The sequence below is a fragment of the Anabrus simplex genome, chromosome 4, assembly GCF_040414725.1.
Source record: "Anabrus simplex isolate iqAnaSimp1 chromosome 4, ASM4041472v1, whole genome shotgun sequence".
NCBI classification, from domain to species: domain Eukaryota; kingdom Metazoa; phylum Arthropoda; class Insecta; order Orthoptera; family Tettigoniidae; genus Anabrus; species Anabrus simplex.
Window position 1 is genome coordinate 123,271,753 of NC_090268.1, and position 15,982 is coordinate 123,287,734.

General features: G+C 38.2%; 1 protein-coding gene across 8 annotated transcripts in view; it reads left to right on the top strand.

Annotated features, from left to right (window-relative positions):
* LOC136871688 (centrosomin) overlaps positions 1-15,982 on the top strand; it is a 540,670-nt gene that overhangs the window by 373,319 nt on the left and 151,369 nt on the right. For 7 of the 8 annotated variants that reach the window (XR_010859792.2, XR_010859793.2, XR_010859794.2 and 4 more), the window contains exon 8: positions 1,822-2,466. The exons of the other annotated variant lie outside the window; for it this stretch is intronic. Coding sequence is in view for 4 of the 7 variants with exons in the window: in XM_067145194.2 (XP_067001295.2) it covers positions 1,822-2,466 (645 nt within the window). In the remaining 3 variants the exon portion in view is untranslated. The remainder of the gene's footprint in view (positions 1-1,821; positions 2,467-15,982) is intronic. 8 annotated transcript variants of the gene reach the window in all.

Genomic DNA, 15,982 nt, shown 5'->3' on the forward strand with positions numbered 1-15,982 from the left:
TTTGCTTGGGGCCAAATATTTGAAAATTCCAAGGTATCATGTTTAGTCTCTCTTGGCGATGATAGCTAAGTAATTCTCTATGTTTTTTTAAAACAAAGTAATAGTTTCTTTCCTTCCAAATTTTGGTATCATTCCATCCCTTTATAAAAAGAAAAGAAATGTCACTGATTGCCTAAAGACTGGCATTCTGTGAAGTAATTGTCATTTTAGTAATTAGCGTACTTGTCTAAAAGCAAATTGTAATAGGGTAAAATATTTCTTAGCTAACTGTAATTCAGCCCAATTACTTTTATGTTGTGCTTTTCCCATCACTGGAAGAATATGATTACACAGACGATGATCTGCCAGAAGAAACCAATAACTTTTCAAGTGCCAATCCAGAATATGACAAAGAGATGTTAGTTATTTTCTGTCATGTCCACACCTGAAGAAGAAGTAAAAGGATTGAGCTTTAATACAGTTCATAAATACTATATTATCATGCAAGATTTGCATCATCTATGTTATCTTCTTCACCTGGTAGAAGTCTGGTGCTCAGAACTTCACATTGTTGATGCTTATAATGCGAGGTCTACTTTAGGTGTAAATGTTCACGACAACAGTCTTCAAACTTGTGGTCCGGAAAAAGCTTGAGGCATTAGACTCACCAGGTTCACTGCATCTATGGATGGGTAGCAAGTTTCAAACAGCAACATAATCTTGGTTCACAAGTAATAACAAAATGTGTTACAACTGACACCTGCGATAAAGAAAGAGATGTGATTAAAAGGTGCAATGAGTTTTGTAATGATGTGATACCCTTCATGAAAGCCATGCAACATAACCAGATATATAATTGATTGGAGTGGTAGTTGAAAAGAGCTTCACTCGTTATGGAATCTGGGAGTGAAATTGGTAAGAAGTTTGTTATAGTAGAAGCCATTCCTTTTCAGTTTCAACTTATTAATCTATAATTGTGAGGTTCTTCAGTCTGTTGAATCTAATTCAGGTTAAATAAAATTAGAAAATACTTGAAAAAGAAAACAATTAATAACAGATTACACCTGCAGTAGATATAATTTAATTAAAAACAGAATTTTAATTAAATGTTATCTTCTTCAAACATTATCTGTTATGAAATTATTAAGGCAGTGCTGAAGCACATGGAAGTTCACATTATTCTGAACAGTATTCAGTTCTCAACATCAATGAGGGATTCACTTTTATTGCTGATGGTGCATTATACACAACCAGTTCTGTTCTGCCATCTTTGCAGACTTCGTTAAATACTTATGGACAATATCTGGATATGATGACTTCAGATCCAGGAGGTTTAAAACACTGCCAGAACAGATGATTGATGTTGAAACACAATGCGTCTTGGAAGATTGTCTGTAGCAGACATTTGTGAAGACTGCGATCGGCAACAGATTAGATTCCACATTTTGCACTCCAGGGACACGTTCATCCTCATATAATCTTTTAGCAAGAACAACGCACAATTTTTTGAACTTGGTACATGATGATGTACGTGGTCGTAAAGTGCAGTGTAAATGTCAATGGCACGCAAATTTTGCATATTTGTTATCTATGCACCATACACACTCACATGAGCCTCAACCCTTGTGCAATCGCGATCACAACTTATGGAAACTCCAATGTAAAGGACAAAAATCTTTGCAAGGTTCTATTTTATTTGCACTAGCTTTAGAGAATGTTACTCACTCATTTATTCTAGCTATGTATGTATAACATTATTCCATGTATGGTTTTATTGTTCTCTGCATGGTATGTATATTTCATTGCTGTGAAAAACTAACATTACACTTTTTTTGAATCTAGGTTGAAACTTTAAAAGCTCATCAAAGGCGCTATAAGATTAAACGTGAACATCAAGAAACGTATCGATTACAACCATTGCTACAGAAAACCAACAATTCATTTGATGAAAATGTTACACCTTCACAAGTGCCCTCCACTGAAGATGACAGCAGGAGAAAACTTGAGAGTGAACTTATTGATAAAGAGAAAAGGCTCCAAATTTTGGAGGAGAAAGAGAAAAATTCATCTCGTGTGCTCTTAAAGATCCGCCAGGAGTTGAATCAGAAAGATCAAGAAGTACAGGCTCTCAAAAGCCATATGAAAACTCAAGGCCCCAAACTAAATGAACTCGAGAAAAGATTGAAAGAAAAAGATGACAAAATGAGTGAATTACAAACTCGTCAAAAGAAATCCCTTCAGACTCTTCAGCACTTCTCAAAGATGTTAAAAGAGGCTAACCATAATCTGGAGCAAGCAAAATTGGAAATCAAGAAGAAGGATCAAGAAATTAAAACTCTCACTTCTCAGTGTAACGAAGTACGGGAAACATTAAGGAAGACCTCTGTTGAAAGGCGGCAGGTACGGACTCGAGGTCATGCAGCAGGAATGGGTGGAATGTCTCCTCCATACAGTGATGTGATAGACATAGCAGGAGAAGAAAATGAGGTACTTGTAATAGAATAGTTATTTCTACTTTCACTGTATGAAAAAGATGCTTTGTGGGATATGCCAGGTTGCTGGTCAGCCAATTATGAGTAGACTGTGCATGTTGCTTTTACTTTTGCTCACTATTAATCATGCATGAACATTGTGTAAGCATTTGCTGTATGCTAAAATGTCATTCATGTAAGCATGTGCTATATGCTAAAATGGTATATGTGAATGTTTTAGTTGTGCATTATATTAATTCTATTCCTCTCATAGGTTATACTGTACATTTTCCAGAGACCTTAAATCATACGTTAATTTTGTGTTATCTAAGAAAAGGTTGTAAAAAGCCAAGGGTTTGTGATGAGAAGAGAGGGAAAAACTCAACTAGGAGTGTGTAGACATAGTAGGGCCCAGATTTTTTGTAATTACATATTCCATTCCTTTTCTTGTAGACAACTGATAAATGAAAATTTTTTGGCGAATTGTGGTTCTGATATGGTTATACCTGTGTTTAGTTTTACATATTTCAACATATTCGTGGTAATATTACATATTTTTTCATATTATGTGAAGAATGTAACATGTTTGTACATATCTAGATACTGTAATTATTAAAAAATAATGGGTCAGTTCATTTAATTTTCAGCAAAATAATTGGCAAATTTCGTTGCTTTTCAGTTACTAAAGTTGACTTCAAAATTCCGTTAAAATTGGGATTTCTAACCCTTTATTTATGAAATACAGTGTGTCTGAGTGCCACAACTGCATGCAACAGCACTAATCGTTTTTTCAGAATCTGGGATGGCTAGGTGCCTTTCATTGATCAGAGTTTCTAACTAACTCCATGCAGTCTTGAAATGAAATCTAGGTTATTCAAGCTCTCTATCACTTTATAAGATCATTACTTACTTACTTTTCTGATTTTCTGTGCAAGGCAACTTCAGGAAAAATGCAGAGAGCAACAGAATCCTCGCTTCTTAGTATTTTATAACCTGGAAAAGGCATTTGACTTTGTTCCAAGACCAGCTATATGGGTGGTACTAAAACACTTTGGCTGTCCTCAGTGTTTTGTTGATCTGATTCAGGCCCTCCTTGATGGCACGACCATACAGGCTTGCCATCAGGATGGGATTTCAGATGAATATCCTATTACTCATGGACTGAAACAGGGTTGTGTGCTTGCTCCAACGCTCTTTGCGCAATATATTTGGCTGCCATTCTATACATGAATCTTCCACGAACAACCCTGGTGTGGAGGTTAGGTTCGTTTCGATGGAGGGCTTTTCAACCTGGCAAGATTTCACTCCAGGAGGCTCACCCAGGTTACAAAAGTAACCAAAATGCTGTTTGCAGATGATTCTGCATCACCTACACTCACACCAGAGGAATTACAACAGTCGGTTAACTGCTGCAGAAGTGCATGTGATCGTTTTGGTCTCACCATTAACGTTCAAAAGAACAAGTCCTGGCACAACGTTTACCAGGCACAACCCTTCCACATTTCATCATCTCCATCTCAGATACTCCACTGGAACAGGTAGACCACTTTTCGTACTTGGTTAGTATCCTGCCTGTGCACTGTAACTGTGAGCAAGATGTGGAAAAGAGAATTGGTGCTGCCTGTGCAGTATTTGGGCGATTATCACATCGGGTGTTCATGAATAAAGACCTGATCATGAAGGCGAAACTCGGTGTACCACACTGTCATCACAACATTGCTGTATGCTTGTGAAACTTGGACCCTTTTACCGACGTGACTTGAAAAAGCTTGAGTGCTTCCACCAACGAAAACTTCGATCCATCCTTAGGATCAAAAGGGAAGACTGTGTCACCAACATTGCTGTTCTTGAAAAAAAAAAAAAAAAAACATCCCAAGAGCATAGAATCACCCATCATCCAGCTTAGATGGATTGGCCATGTCCATCGGATGAGTGATACCAGATTTCCACGCCAAATTCTGTATGGTGAACTTTGTTCTGGTACCAGACCTCGTGAAGCCTCCAGGAGGTGCTACAAGAACCAGCAGCACTATGAAAATGACAGGTCTCAATCCACAAACCTGGGACACGCTTGCTCAAGACCGTTCAGTTTGGTGCCGGACCATCCCTGTTGCTGTTAATCTGTTTGAAGGGGAACGGCACAAATTTAAAGAGGCCAGGAGAGAAGCACAAAAACTTTGTGCAGCACAACCACGCCCTTCTCCAACAATTCCGTGCAATCTGTGTGGACGCTTATTCCAGGCTAGAATTGGTCTGTTCAACCATCAAAAGTACATCCACAGACAGAAGTAAATGTGTTGGAAGAAGTTAATTACTTGGAAATGAGTTAAAGCCGCCGCTGCCGACTTACTCACTCACTCACTTTTTGGCGCTACAGCCCCTGTAGGGCGTTGGCCTCCTGGACAATCTCCACCCACTCTTCTCTGTTGACTGCTTTGGTTCTCTCATCTTCTAACTCCCATCCTTATCAGATCCTAGTGTTCTTACATGCCATGTTGCAAAATACCAGTTCTTTTGCAGTTTCCATTGTCAGGATCGTTTATCCATTACATCCGTTCGGTTTCCTTCATCTTTGGTTCTGTAACAAGTACTTTTCTCCAGAGTAGGGTTGTTGACCCAATGCCCAACTCCCGACCTGGATGACCAGGGTATTGCTCTTAGTCTGGTGCATTGTCTTAGACCTGTCCAGCTTGGGTGGCCCTATCAGGATCCATAGCTCCCGCTGGAACAGCTCGAAGGGTCATTTGAGCACGCAAGCCTCCAAAAACACCTAGCAATGCCATATTGCCTTTGTCAAGGTGCTAGTACCTGCGAGAAGTTGTAGTTTTATCTCTTAAAATATGCACTGGTGACTTCCTGCAATGTCGAACGGTCCATCTCAGCATACAAGAGAATTTTATCAGATGAGCCCCAAAACATCTCAATGGAAAACGTGAGAAGAACTTGATGACACACTGTGCATCAAGATAAAAAATGTTAGCTTACTATTTGTTACTTAATAGGGTTTAAAGGCAGATTCTATACTAACTTTATTTAGTAACATTTATTCGTGAGGGCAACAAGAAATTTGTTACAACAATACATTATGTAATATACTCTGCAATTTACGGTGCATAACATTATTTTTAAATATTTGTATTTTAATTATACCTTCAATTTGATTATTTAATACTGTCAAAATTAGAAAGCAATAGTAGGAAATTATCTAAAGCAACAACGATGACTTTGTCATAAAATATGGAGGTTTTTCAAACAAATTTGTCTCATATCATAATATGAGGAATATAGGAACATTTTTGTAAATTTAGTGCATTAATCATCATCATCTGGGTAACCTTCCAGCGGGCCAGGTAGGACTTTTGTGGGCAATATGCCTCCATCGGTTCCTGTCATTATAGAGTTCCTCTCCTTTCAAAACTTGCAGTGTTGTTCCTTTCTTGATAAGATCTGCATTTATTTGGTCCAGCCACCTTCTTTTAGGATGTCCAACAGGTCTCCTTCCAGGTACTGCCATTTCCAAGTATTGTCTGGGAGTTCTAGTCTCTTCTGTCCTTTGCACATGCCCAAAACATTTCAACCGTTTAATGTGTAGTCTTTCTTTCATCATACAGGTCACTTGCATGTCATTTCTAATGCACTCATTTCTAATTCTGTCTTTTTTTTTGCATAGCAGATGGTAAAAATTTCATTTCACATGCTTGCGGTTTGCTTATGTCTCTTCTCAATAACACACAGGTCTCCAACCTATATGTCATGATTGGTAGGAGGTAAGATTTGAACATTGTTTGGCTTTTACGGGAACTGCTTTGTCCCACACTAGGTTTTGTATCTGATATAAGAACATGGAACCTTTTGTCACTCTGTTCTGGATTTCGAGTTTAGCACTCCCCTGGTTCGATACAGTACTTCCGAGATAGCTGAAGCTTTCTACACATTCAATTCTCTCTCCATAAAGTTTGAGGTCACATTCGCTGGATGTTGTACTCAATTTCATTGCTACTGTTTTTTTCTTACTCACAGTTAACTTATATTCCTTAAAATTGTTGACCCAACAATCTAATTTCCTTAAGATTTCTTGCTGTGTTTTTCCCCAAATGGCAACATCATCTGCAAACACATCATCATTATCATCATTTCCCTTTATCCAACTGTAGCCGGGTAGGGGCAAATATGGTTCCACTCCACTTTCTTCGGTCTTTCCTCCACTCCTCTTCCAACACTGTGTCCCAGTCCAGGTTTCTTTCTATAATACTGCGTTGGATTGTGTCCTTCCATCTCAGTCGTGGTCGTCCATGGCCTTTCCTTCCTTGTATTTGCATTTCCATCACTTTTTTTGGCATTCTTTCATCAACCGGGCTGATTGGCTCAGACGGTTGAGGCGCTGGCCTTCTGGCCCCAATTTGGCAGGTTCGATCCTGGCTCAGTCCGGTGGTATTTGAAGGTGCTCAAATACGTCAGCCTCGTGTCGGTAGATTTACTGGCACGTAAAATAGCATTATTATTATTATTATTATTATTATTATTATTATTATTATTATTATTATTATTATTATTATTATTATTATTCTTTCATCACTCATTTGCTTTATGTGCCCAAACCATCTCAATTGGCTCTTCTCTATTCTATCATTCATTTTTTTCCACTCCAATTTCTTCCTGGATTTTTTCATTCCTTATTTTGTCTCTTCTACTCTTCTGTATCATACTCCACAAGAACTTAATTTCGGCTGCCTGTATTCGACTCTCATCCATCTTTGTCATTGTCCAAATTTCTGCTCCGTAAGTTGTTATGGGTACGTAATAAGTCTTGTACATACAGTAGTTTCCTTTGCTTCCATTGGTACATCTTTGTCCCATAACATGTTTCTAACACTATGATAGAAACAACTTCCAGTTTGAATCCTCTTACTGATCTCAGCATCCAGTCGAGCATTCTCCATTAATTCACTTCCCAAGTATTTGAATGTCTCCACTACTTCCAAGGGCTTGTCTGCAAGTCTGATCTGACCTTTCCCTTCTTTCTCCCCTCTAGTTATAACAAGAGTTTTACTCTTTTCTACACTTATTTTCAATCTACATTCTTCGATCTTCCCATTCACAACATCCAACTGTTCTTGAACCTTCATGTCCTCCTCTTCTCCCCAAATCACAGTATCATCTGCAAATAACATGTTCATTTATCTTCCTCCATGTGTTGCTTTCGTTGTTCTCATGTCAGCCAGTACTATTGTAAACAGAACACTTCCCTGTCTCAACCCACTAGTGATTTTGAACCAACTTGGCCTGCCAACTTGTGTTTGCACGCAACTACAACATTCCTTGTACATTGCCACGATAGTTTTTATTAATCCCTGTCCAATTCCTTTTTGCACCAGACTGTCCCAATCTTTAGTCCTGGGGACACTGTTATATGCCTTTTCAGTGTCAGTGAATGTCATCACCATATCATTCCCATACTCCCATTGCTTTTCCATTAGTTGTCTCATAATGAAAATGGGCTCTATTGTTGACCTTCCACTTCTGAAACCAAACTGATTTTCCTGTATCTGATTTCAACCCTCAACCTTATGCTACTTTCCAGTATCCTCTCCATTATGTTAGCAACATGGGACATCAGAGTAATTCCCCTGTAGTTCTTCAATACTTTATCACCTTTCTTGAAAATTGGGATGCTTATTCCTTTTTGCCAATCCTCAGGGACCTCCTTATTCTCCCAGACAATCCTGAGAACTCGATATGCCCACTGCAAGCCTACAGCTCCAGCTGCCTGTATGATCTCCATTGAAATTTCATCTATTCCGGCAGTTTTTCCATTCTTCATCTTCGTTACTGCCATTTCAATTTCATTTATTGTAATTTCTTTATCCATTTCTTCATCAACTAATTGCTTTTCCTGGTTGTCCAGTGACTAGCTGTCATTAATTCTCATGTTCATCAACTTCTGAAAATACTCTCTCCATCTATTTCTTATTTCTTCTGGCTTTGTTAATATTATGCCGCCTTCATCCTTCACAAATCTGGTGTTAACTTTACTCTTTTTGTTAAGATAACATAACTTACAATAATTTCTTGCTGCCCTGCATATCATCTCTCAATTTCTGTGTGAATAAGGCCCAGCTTTTTCTCTTTTCTTCCTCCACTACTTTCTTGGCCAAATTCTTTGCCTCCACATATTTTCTTCTACTTTCTTCAGTCTTAGATATTTTCCATGCTTTCCATGCCATTTTCTTTTCCTTCACTTTAATCTTTACCCTATCATTCCACCAATGTGTCTCTTTGTCTTTCACATTTCCTGATGATCTACCACATACCTCTTCTGCACATCCAACCAGTGCTTTCTTAAATCTTTTCCATTCATCTTCAACATTCCCCATCTCCGTCCTGGGTACCAAAGGTATTATTTCCCTTTGAAATTCTTCTTGTATGCTTTTCTCGTTCAACTTCCATACTTCAGTTCTTTTCTCTCTTCTTAATGTTTGGTTTTTTTCCCCACATTCAGCTTTCCTATCACAACTCTATGATCTCCACCAAAGGCTTCATCAGGCATGGCTGTAATATCTAAAAGGTTCTTCCGGTGTTCTTTCTCTATGATTATATAATCAATCATGGCCTTATTTGTCTATCTCCCTAACCATACCTTGTAATCTTCTGACTGTTCTTCCTAAACCAGGTGTTTCCAACAATCATTTGGTTCCTCATGCAAAAATCCACCAACAACTTGCCTGCTGGATTTACATTTCCATATCCAAAGGGCCCTACAACATCTTCCTTTCCTTGTCTTTCCATTCCACCTTGTGCATTTAGATCTCCCATCAATAGAACTTCCTTATCTTGTATCTGTCTCTCCACTTCCTCCACTAGATGTTCATCTATGCAACCCGTTTGTGGGGCATACATCTGAAATAGATCTTTTGTGCCATTTTCGAACTGGAGTCTCATCACCATCATCCTATCCCTGTTGCATTTCGTAGATTCCACATATTCTTGGATTTCTTTTCTAAGTATGATGGCCACTTCATTTTTTGCTTCAGGTCCTCTGCTGTAATATAGCTTGTATCCTTCTTTCAGATTAATCTCTCCCGTATCCCTCTTCTTAGTCTCACACAGTCAAAGTATGGCTGTATCTTTTTTCTTTCATGAAGTCGGCCAGTTCTTCTGCCTTTCCCATCAGTGTCAGGAGATTTACTGTTGCAATCTTGATGTAGTTTGTTGCCAGTTACCCACTTCTCACAGGTCCTCTAGCACCCAAAGAACTGCGCGTCACCTGCAGGGGACGCTGTAACCTTTTCCAAGGCACCATATCTGCTTTATCCATATAGGTTATTGTTACAATGGGCTCGCCACACCCCAAAGGCATTTTATACCTACTGCCAGGTTCAAAATTAGGCCGCCGCTAACATGGAGACAGACGCCTTTTGTAGCCGCTCCTCTGGAGTACAGACGCTACGGGTTTGCCCCTTCTGCCATCTCCACCATACCAAAGTCCACCTTCTCCACCGTAGATGCCATTGAGGTCTTCACTCGTAACTCTGAGCTGGGACCCATACCAGATATTACACACCGGGTCAGTGTGCTCTGGGACTCGTATAGGCAGGGGTGCCACTCTCTGGGTAGGGAGTGCTACCTAACTGCAAACACTAATGCATACAAATCTCCAGGTTCTGCAGCTTTAATTTCTTTAATGATTACATCCATGAGTGCAAGGAAAAGTAGTGGAGATAGTGCATTGCCTTGTTGTACACCTCTCTTTGTTTGGAACAGTTCAGATCTACCATTCCCTATTTGTACACTACTTTCACAGTTTTCATATAGCAATTGTATCTTACGAATGAGAGAACTTGGAGCTGTTATTTTATGCAGACATTTCTCATATTTTGCTCCTTGGAACACTGTCATAGGCTTTTTCTATATCTAGGAACACTACTGTCAGATCTTTCCCTTTCTCCCAGTACTTTTCCATTGGTTGTCTAATGGCAAAAACTAAGTCTGTTGTTCCTCTCTTGCTTCTGAAGCCATGTTGTTCTTCTTCAAACTGATGTTCTATCTTTGTTCTTAATCTCTTCACTATTGTCTTTTCTAATATCTTGAGGCAGTGTGGTAGCAGGGTAATTCCTCTGCAGTTTGTACATTTTCTTCTGCTTCCTTTCTTGAATACTGGTATGATCAATCCTTTTTTCCATTCATCTGGTATCTTATTTTCTCTCCAGATTACTCCTAGTGTTTGATGTAGCCACTGAAGACCTTGTATGCCTGCTGCTTTGATTATATTTGCAGATAATCCATCTACTCCTGGTGATATTCCTCCTTTCATAAGCTTCAGGGCATTTTCTGTTTCTGACCACGTAAATGGTCTTTCTTCTTCTCCATGTTTGATAGGTTCATTGTTTTCGTGCTTTTCTTCATTGCCATTTAACAACTTGTCAAAATAGTTTCCAATTTCTTCTCTGATGTTTTCTATATTCCAGATTAGGATTCCATCCTTTGTTTCGATTGCTTTAATATCCTCTTGGTCTGATCTCCCACTCTTCATTATTCCATAAAACTTCTTTTGATTCCCTTTTGTGTCCTCCAGTTTTTGTGTTTACATCTCCCAACTCTTATTCTTCTCTTCCTTCACAATTCTCTTCACTAATTTCTAATATCTATATCTTTGTTTGAGGTCGGCTATTTTTTGGTTATCTTGTGGTAAGACACCTTGCATTTGTTTTTGCTTTTCAACATCTTTGTTTCTTTGCCATATTTAGGTCTTTAATAGCTTCTCTTAGTTTTTCACTCCACCAACTGGTTTCTTTCTTCTTCCTTCCTCGTTTTGCCACGTACTTCTGCTGCTCAACTCACTAATGTTGTTTTAAACAGGTTCCATTCCTCCTGTGTACTTTGTGTTTCATTCTTTGGTACCTTTTCCATTACTAACTCTTGAAAAGCTTTTTTATTTGCCTCATCTTATAATTTCTAATCTTTTATTCTTGGTATTTTCTGGTGTTTGCACAACCTTATAGTTCAAGTCAGCTATTACTAGCCAGTGATCGCTGTCTAAATATTCACTGGGAATAACTTTTACATCTCTCACGCCTTCTCCACTTTTTCTATCTGTTATTACATAATCAGTCACTGTTTTAGTTCTTCCATCCCAGCTGTATTTGGTTATTTTATGGCTGTCTTGTTTCTTGAAGAAGGTGTTTTTTATTATCATGTTATTTCTGGCACAGAAATCTAGGACATTCTCACCTTGAGCATTCCTTCCCCATATCCAAAGGGCCCCATTACCTCTTCATAGCCTGTTCTATCTACTCCAACTTAGGCACTTAGATCCCCTATTATCGTAATAGTATCCTCTTGTACATGCTCCTCAAATTTCTCAAGGAACTCTTGCTTTTCGTCATCATTACATTCTGTCTGCAGAGCATATACTTGGATTATTAAGACTGTTACTGCCAAGTTTTACTCTGGCTTTGATCATTTTCATATATATATATGTGTGTGTGATATCTGATATGGCTTCAATATCTTTATGTAGCACAAATCCAACTCCATTCTTTGTTTCCTTCTTGTTACCATGCCAGTATAGCTTGTAATCTTCCCTCAGTTTCTTTGATTTCATCCCCTTCCATTTGTCTCACTCATTCCTAATATATGTATCTTCCTCCTTTCCATCAGGTCGACTATCTCTTCACACTTGTTGGTCTTTGTAATTATATTCAGGGTTCCTACTCTCACTTTTATTCTTGGTAAGGTCTATTCCAGTTGTTATGTCTTTGATCGGTATATCTTCCAGCATTTTCAGGAGAAGTATTAGCCTTCTTAGGGTCATCATTAGTTCCTGAAGTGCCAGAAGTGGAGTCTTTTTCTGGTATGTTCGATGCAAGGCTTGTCTGTACATTGAAAGCAATCAAACTATTACTTCTTTACTGGCTCGCTGGACCTAACATAAAGAAAGATTTTCCTTTGGAGTTTACTCCCTTAGCCTTTGAGGATCCCTCCTCATCCCACAAGGCAGTGGGTTCCATCTGTACTACCCCAGAGAATGGGTTGCATCTTCTGCCAGCTCTGCTGTACCGAATCATCATCTCTGCCTTCGCTACCGTTGAGGTCTTCACCCGTAACCCTGGGCACGGGTTCCGTCATATACCCCACGGGACTGGGCCCCTGTCTGAACTCAGCCATTCGATTACTCCGGCCTACTGGAGTGTAGGATGTCCACCCCCACGACATGGATGCGCCAGGCAAGAATTACTCAAGTGGAGGACAGGAAAGGTGGCCCTGTCTCCTGTGAGCCGGGTTAATGGCTGTATATGATGCTACAACCAAACGCTTAGTGCATTAATGCTATTACATATTTTATGAAGATTATGTATTTAATTACATACTTCACTGATATTTTCTATATTTTTATGTACATAATTTGCACTTTGATATTACATAAAAATTCAGGCCCTAGACATCAGTAGTGAAAGTTCATTAATATTTGTAGACTGAAAGGAAAATCACAGCCGAGTTGGGTAGCTCAACTATAAGATATCTATTAGATTCAACCTTTTCAGTACTAATTACGTGTTGATGTTACAAATACCTTTTATTCAACTTGGTAACCGGTTTCGACATATATGTCATCATCAGCCATAAAATGAAACACAAATATATAAGCAAAGGCATAATAATCAAAACTATTGTGGATACATATTGAAATATGTTCATTAAAAATCAATAACTGTCTATTCACACCATGTGTTAAAATAAATCGCCATAACAGAAGAGCAACGGCATAATAATTAAATCTGGCGCAGTGACACATTGAAGTAGGCATATAGTCTCTCACCATTCAAAGGATAAAAGAAGGTTCTCCAATATATAGTCTTTGTGCATCCGTTCAGTAGAAGGCTCCGATGGGCTTCCAAAGTAAAGAGGCATTTAAAATACCTACACGTGTTATGTGTCAACCAGAGTGTCGAGAACTTATTTGAATCACTTGGTATGTAATTTATACCTGATCAAATTTTAACACTGATGAATATGAAATCAGTCAGTGGTAAAAGAGATTAGTCTTGTGAGAAGGAGATATAAAATGTTATATGTGGTAAGTCTGGAGGGGAGGAAGATGGGGGGGAAAGAAAAAGATCTTGGTAGGGGATTAGTAGGTTTAAGGTGGGGGTTTGTAACATGATAAGGTACTGTGTATCGCAGTAAATACTGACCTCGTGTTCGGAAGATTAAAATAATTAAATACTTTAATTAAAAAATCAAACAGAATGTTAGTTTTTTCTGAGGTTTCATTCAGATTCGATTTGGAGTTGAAGAACTGGTCTAAGTGAATGAAGCAATTTTTTTTGCGACGTCAAGAATAGGGCCTTTGTCCATATTCATGAGCACCTCTATATCTTGTTGTATGTTACTGAAGCTATGCTTTGAATCTTGAATGTGCTGGCCAACTGCGGAATATCTATTATATTTTGTAGCATTAACATGTTCCATGTATCTGATTTTGAAGTTCCTCCCTGTTTGACCAATGTACGAGGATTGACAGTTTTGACATTGGAATCTGTAGACACCCGATTTTTGATAAATGTTAGTCTTGTTGATTGAGCTGGTATTATATAAGATATCCATATTTCTATTGTTAGTTCGATATGCGATTTTGGAGTTGTGTTTCTTTAGAATATTTGTAACAACATAAATATCTTTGAATAACAGGGTAGCTCAGATGGTAGAGCGCTAACTCAAATTAGCTGATTTGATCCCAACTCAGTCTGGTGGTATTTGAAGGTGCTCAAATACATCAGCCTCAAGTCGGTAGATTACTCGGACAAAATTTTGGCACGTCTGCATCTCTGAAAACCATAAAAGTAGTTAGTGGGATGTATAACTAATAACACTATTAGGAAAATCGCATATATAGTTATAAGAACTTTTACGTATACAAGCTTCAGTCAGTGGATCAAGGGTATTTTCATGAGAAGGACATAGAGTTACTATTAAGAATGGAAGGTGAAATGGGTAGTATCATTGAGATCAGAAATTTAAAAAAGTTATTTTCAGCTCATGTGTGTAATTTGGAGGCAATGAGATAAACTAGAATACATAACGAATTATCAACTTAGCCTACTTAAAGACAAAAGACCTACAGTATTATTTTATTCTCTTATGCATTATAGAGTTTAATATTAATAATTACCAGGTGAGTTGACCGTGCGGTTAGGGTCGCGCAGCTGTGAGCTTCCATCCGGGAGATAGTGGGTTCAAACCCCACTGTCAACAGCCCTGAAGATGGTATTCCGTGGTTTCCCATTTTCACTCCAGGCAAATGCTGGGGCTGTACCTTATTTGAATCGATTATTTCAGAAACCAGTCAAGCGCTAAGTCTGTCATTTTTGGGAATTTAAAAAAAAAAAAAAAAAAAAAAACTGTCTAGCATCAGACAAAATGTTATAAATAGGGGTTTTAATATTTTAGCTTGAAAGTATTCTATCTTTTAATACTTTCTATCTAAGGAAAATTATTTTGTGCTTATTAACTTTGCTGTAAAAAATCCAAAAAAAATTCCACTTAACTGGTTTCTGAAATAAACGAGTGTTGCAAACATATTTTTATGGGATAATTCTTGAATTTTGAAAGGATTTTGACATAAAACCCATATTTGAGGAAATAGAAAATATTTTAATAGGTTTAGACTACAAATATAATTATTGAAAAGATGAAATCAGCAATCCCTGCTCATCATGACAGGAGATAACCAATCCTCATAAATAAACTCCACAGCACATTCTGTCTCTGTAGTAGGCCATTGTAAAATGCTGTCATAAAAGTGTTCATATCCCATCATATCTTCTTGATATTGATGGGCACCTAAAACAAACAGTAACAAAGAATAATGTAGGGCTCAGACCAGGTACTTCCTTGCCTGAGTAAGAAATATAAACTTCTCCTTTTATCCTTGCATTCCGAATAATATTACGCATGTGAGTTTGCTTGTCTACCTCTCCTCGTTTCCTTTTAGATACAGGTTCGTCTTCTGAACTTTCAGACATATCACCATGATTATAAAAACACTACACTAATCAAAAGGAACACTTATTCAATCAGTTGGTCACAAAACTACGAACATGCGATTCCAGAAACACTACAATAACAATAAAAACAGCTGAACAGCTGGCTATTCTGGATTCAGAACAGCAGCGCCAACTGGCAAGATGAGGCACATCACAAAACGTACCAGCAGTTTACTGCAGAAACCAGCCAAGCGGTGTCACTTAACTGGTTTCTGAACTAAATACGAAATTCATTGTAAAGCCTGACCATTATAGGAGAACGTTTCTTGACTGGTTTCAGCAGCAAAATATGCGTATACCCTCTTAGTAACATATTTTGCCATTAACTCATTTTTTCATTTTTTGGCACTTGACTGCTTTCTGAAATAATCGATTCAGTTAAGGCCATGGCTGCTTCCTCTCTAGTCCTAGGCCTTTCCTCTCCTATCGTCGCCATAAGACCCATATATATATTAATAATTTGCTTTACATTTCTCAAGCAGCACTCTA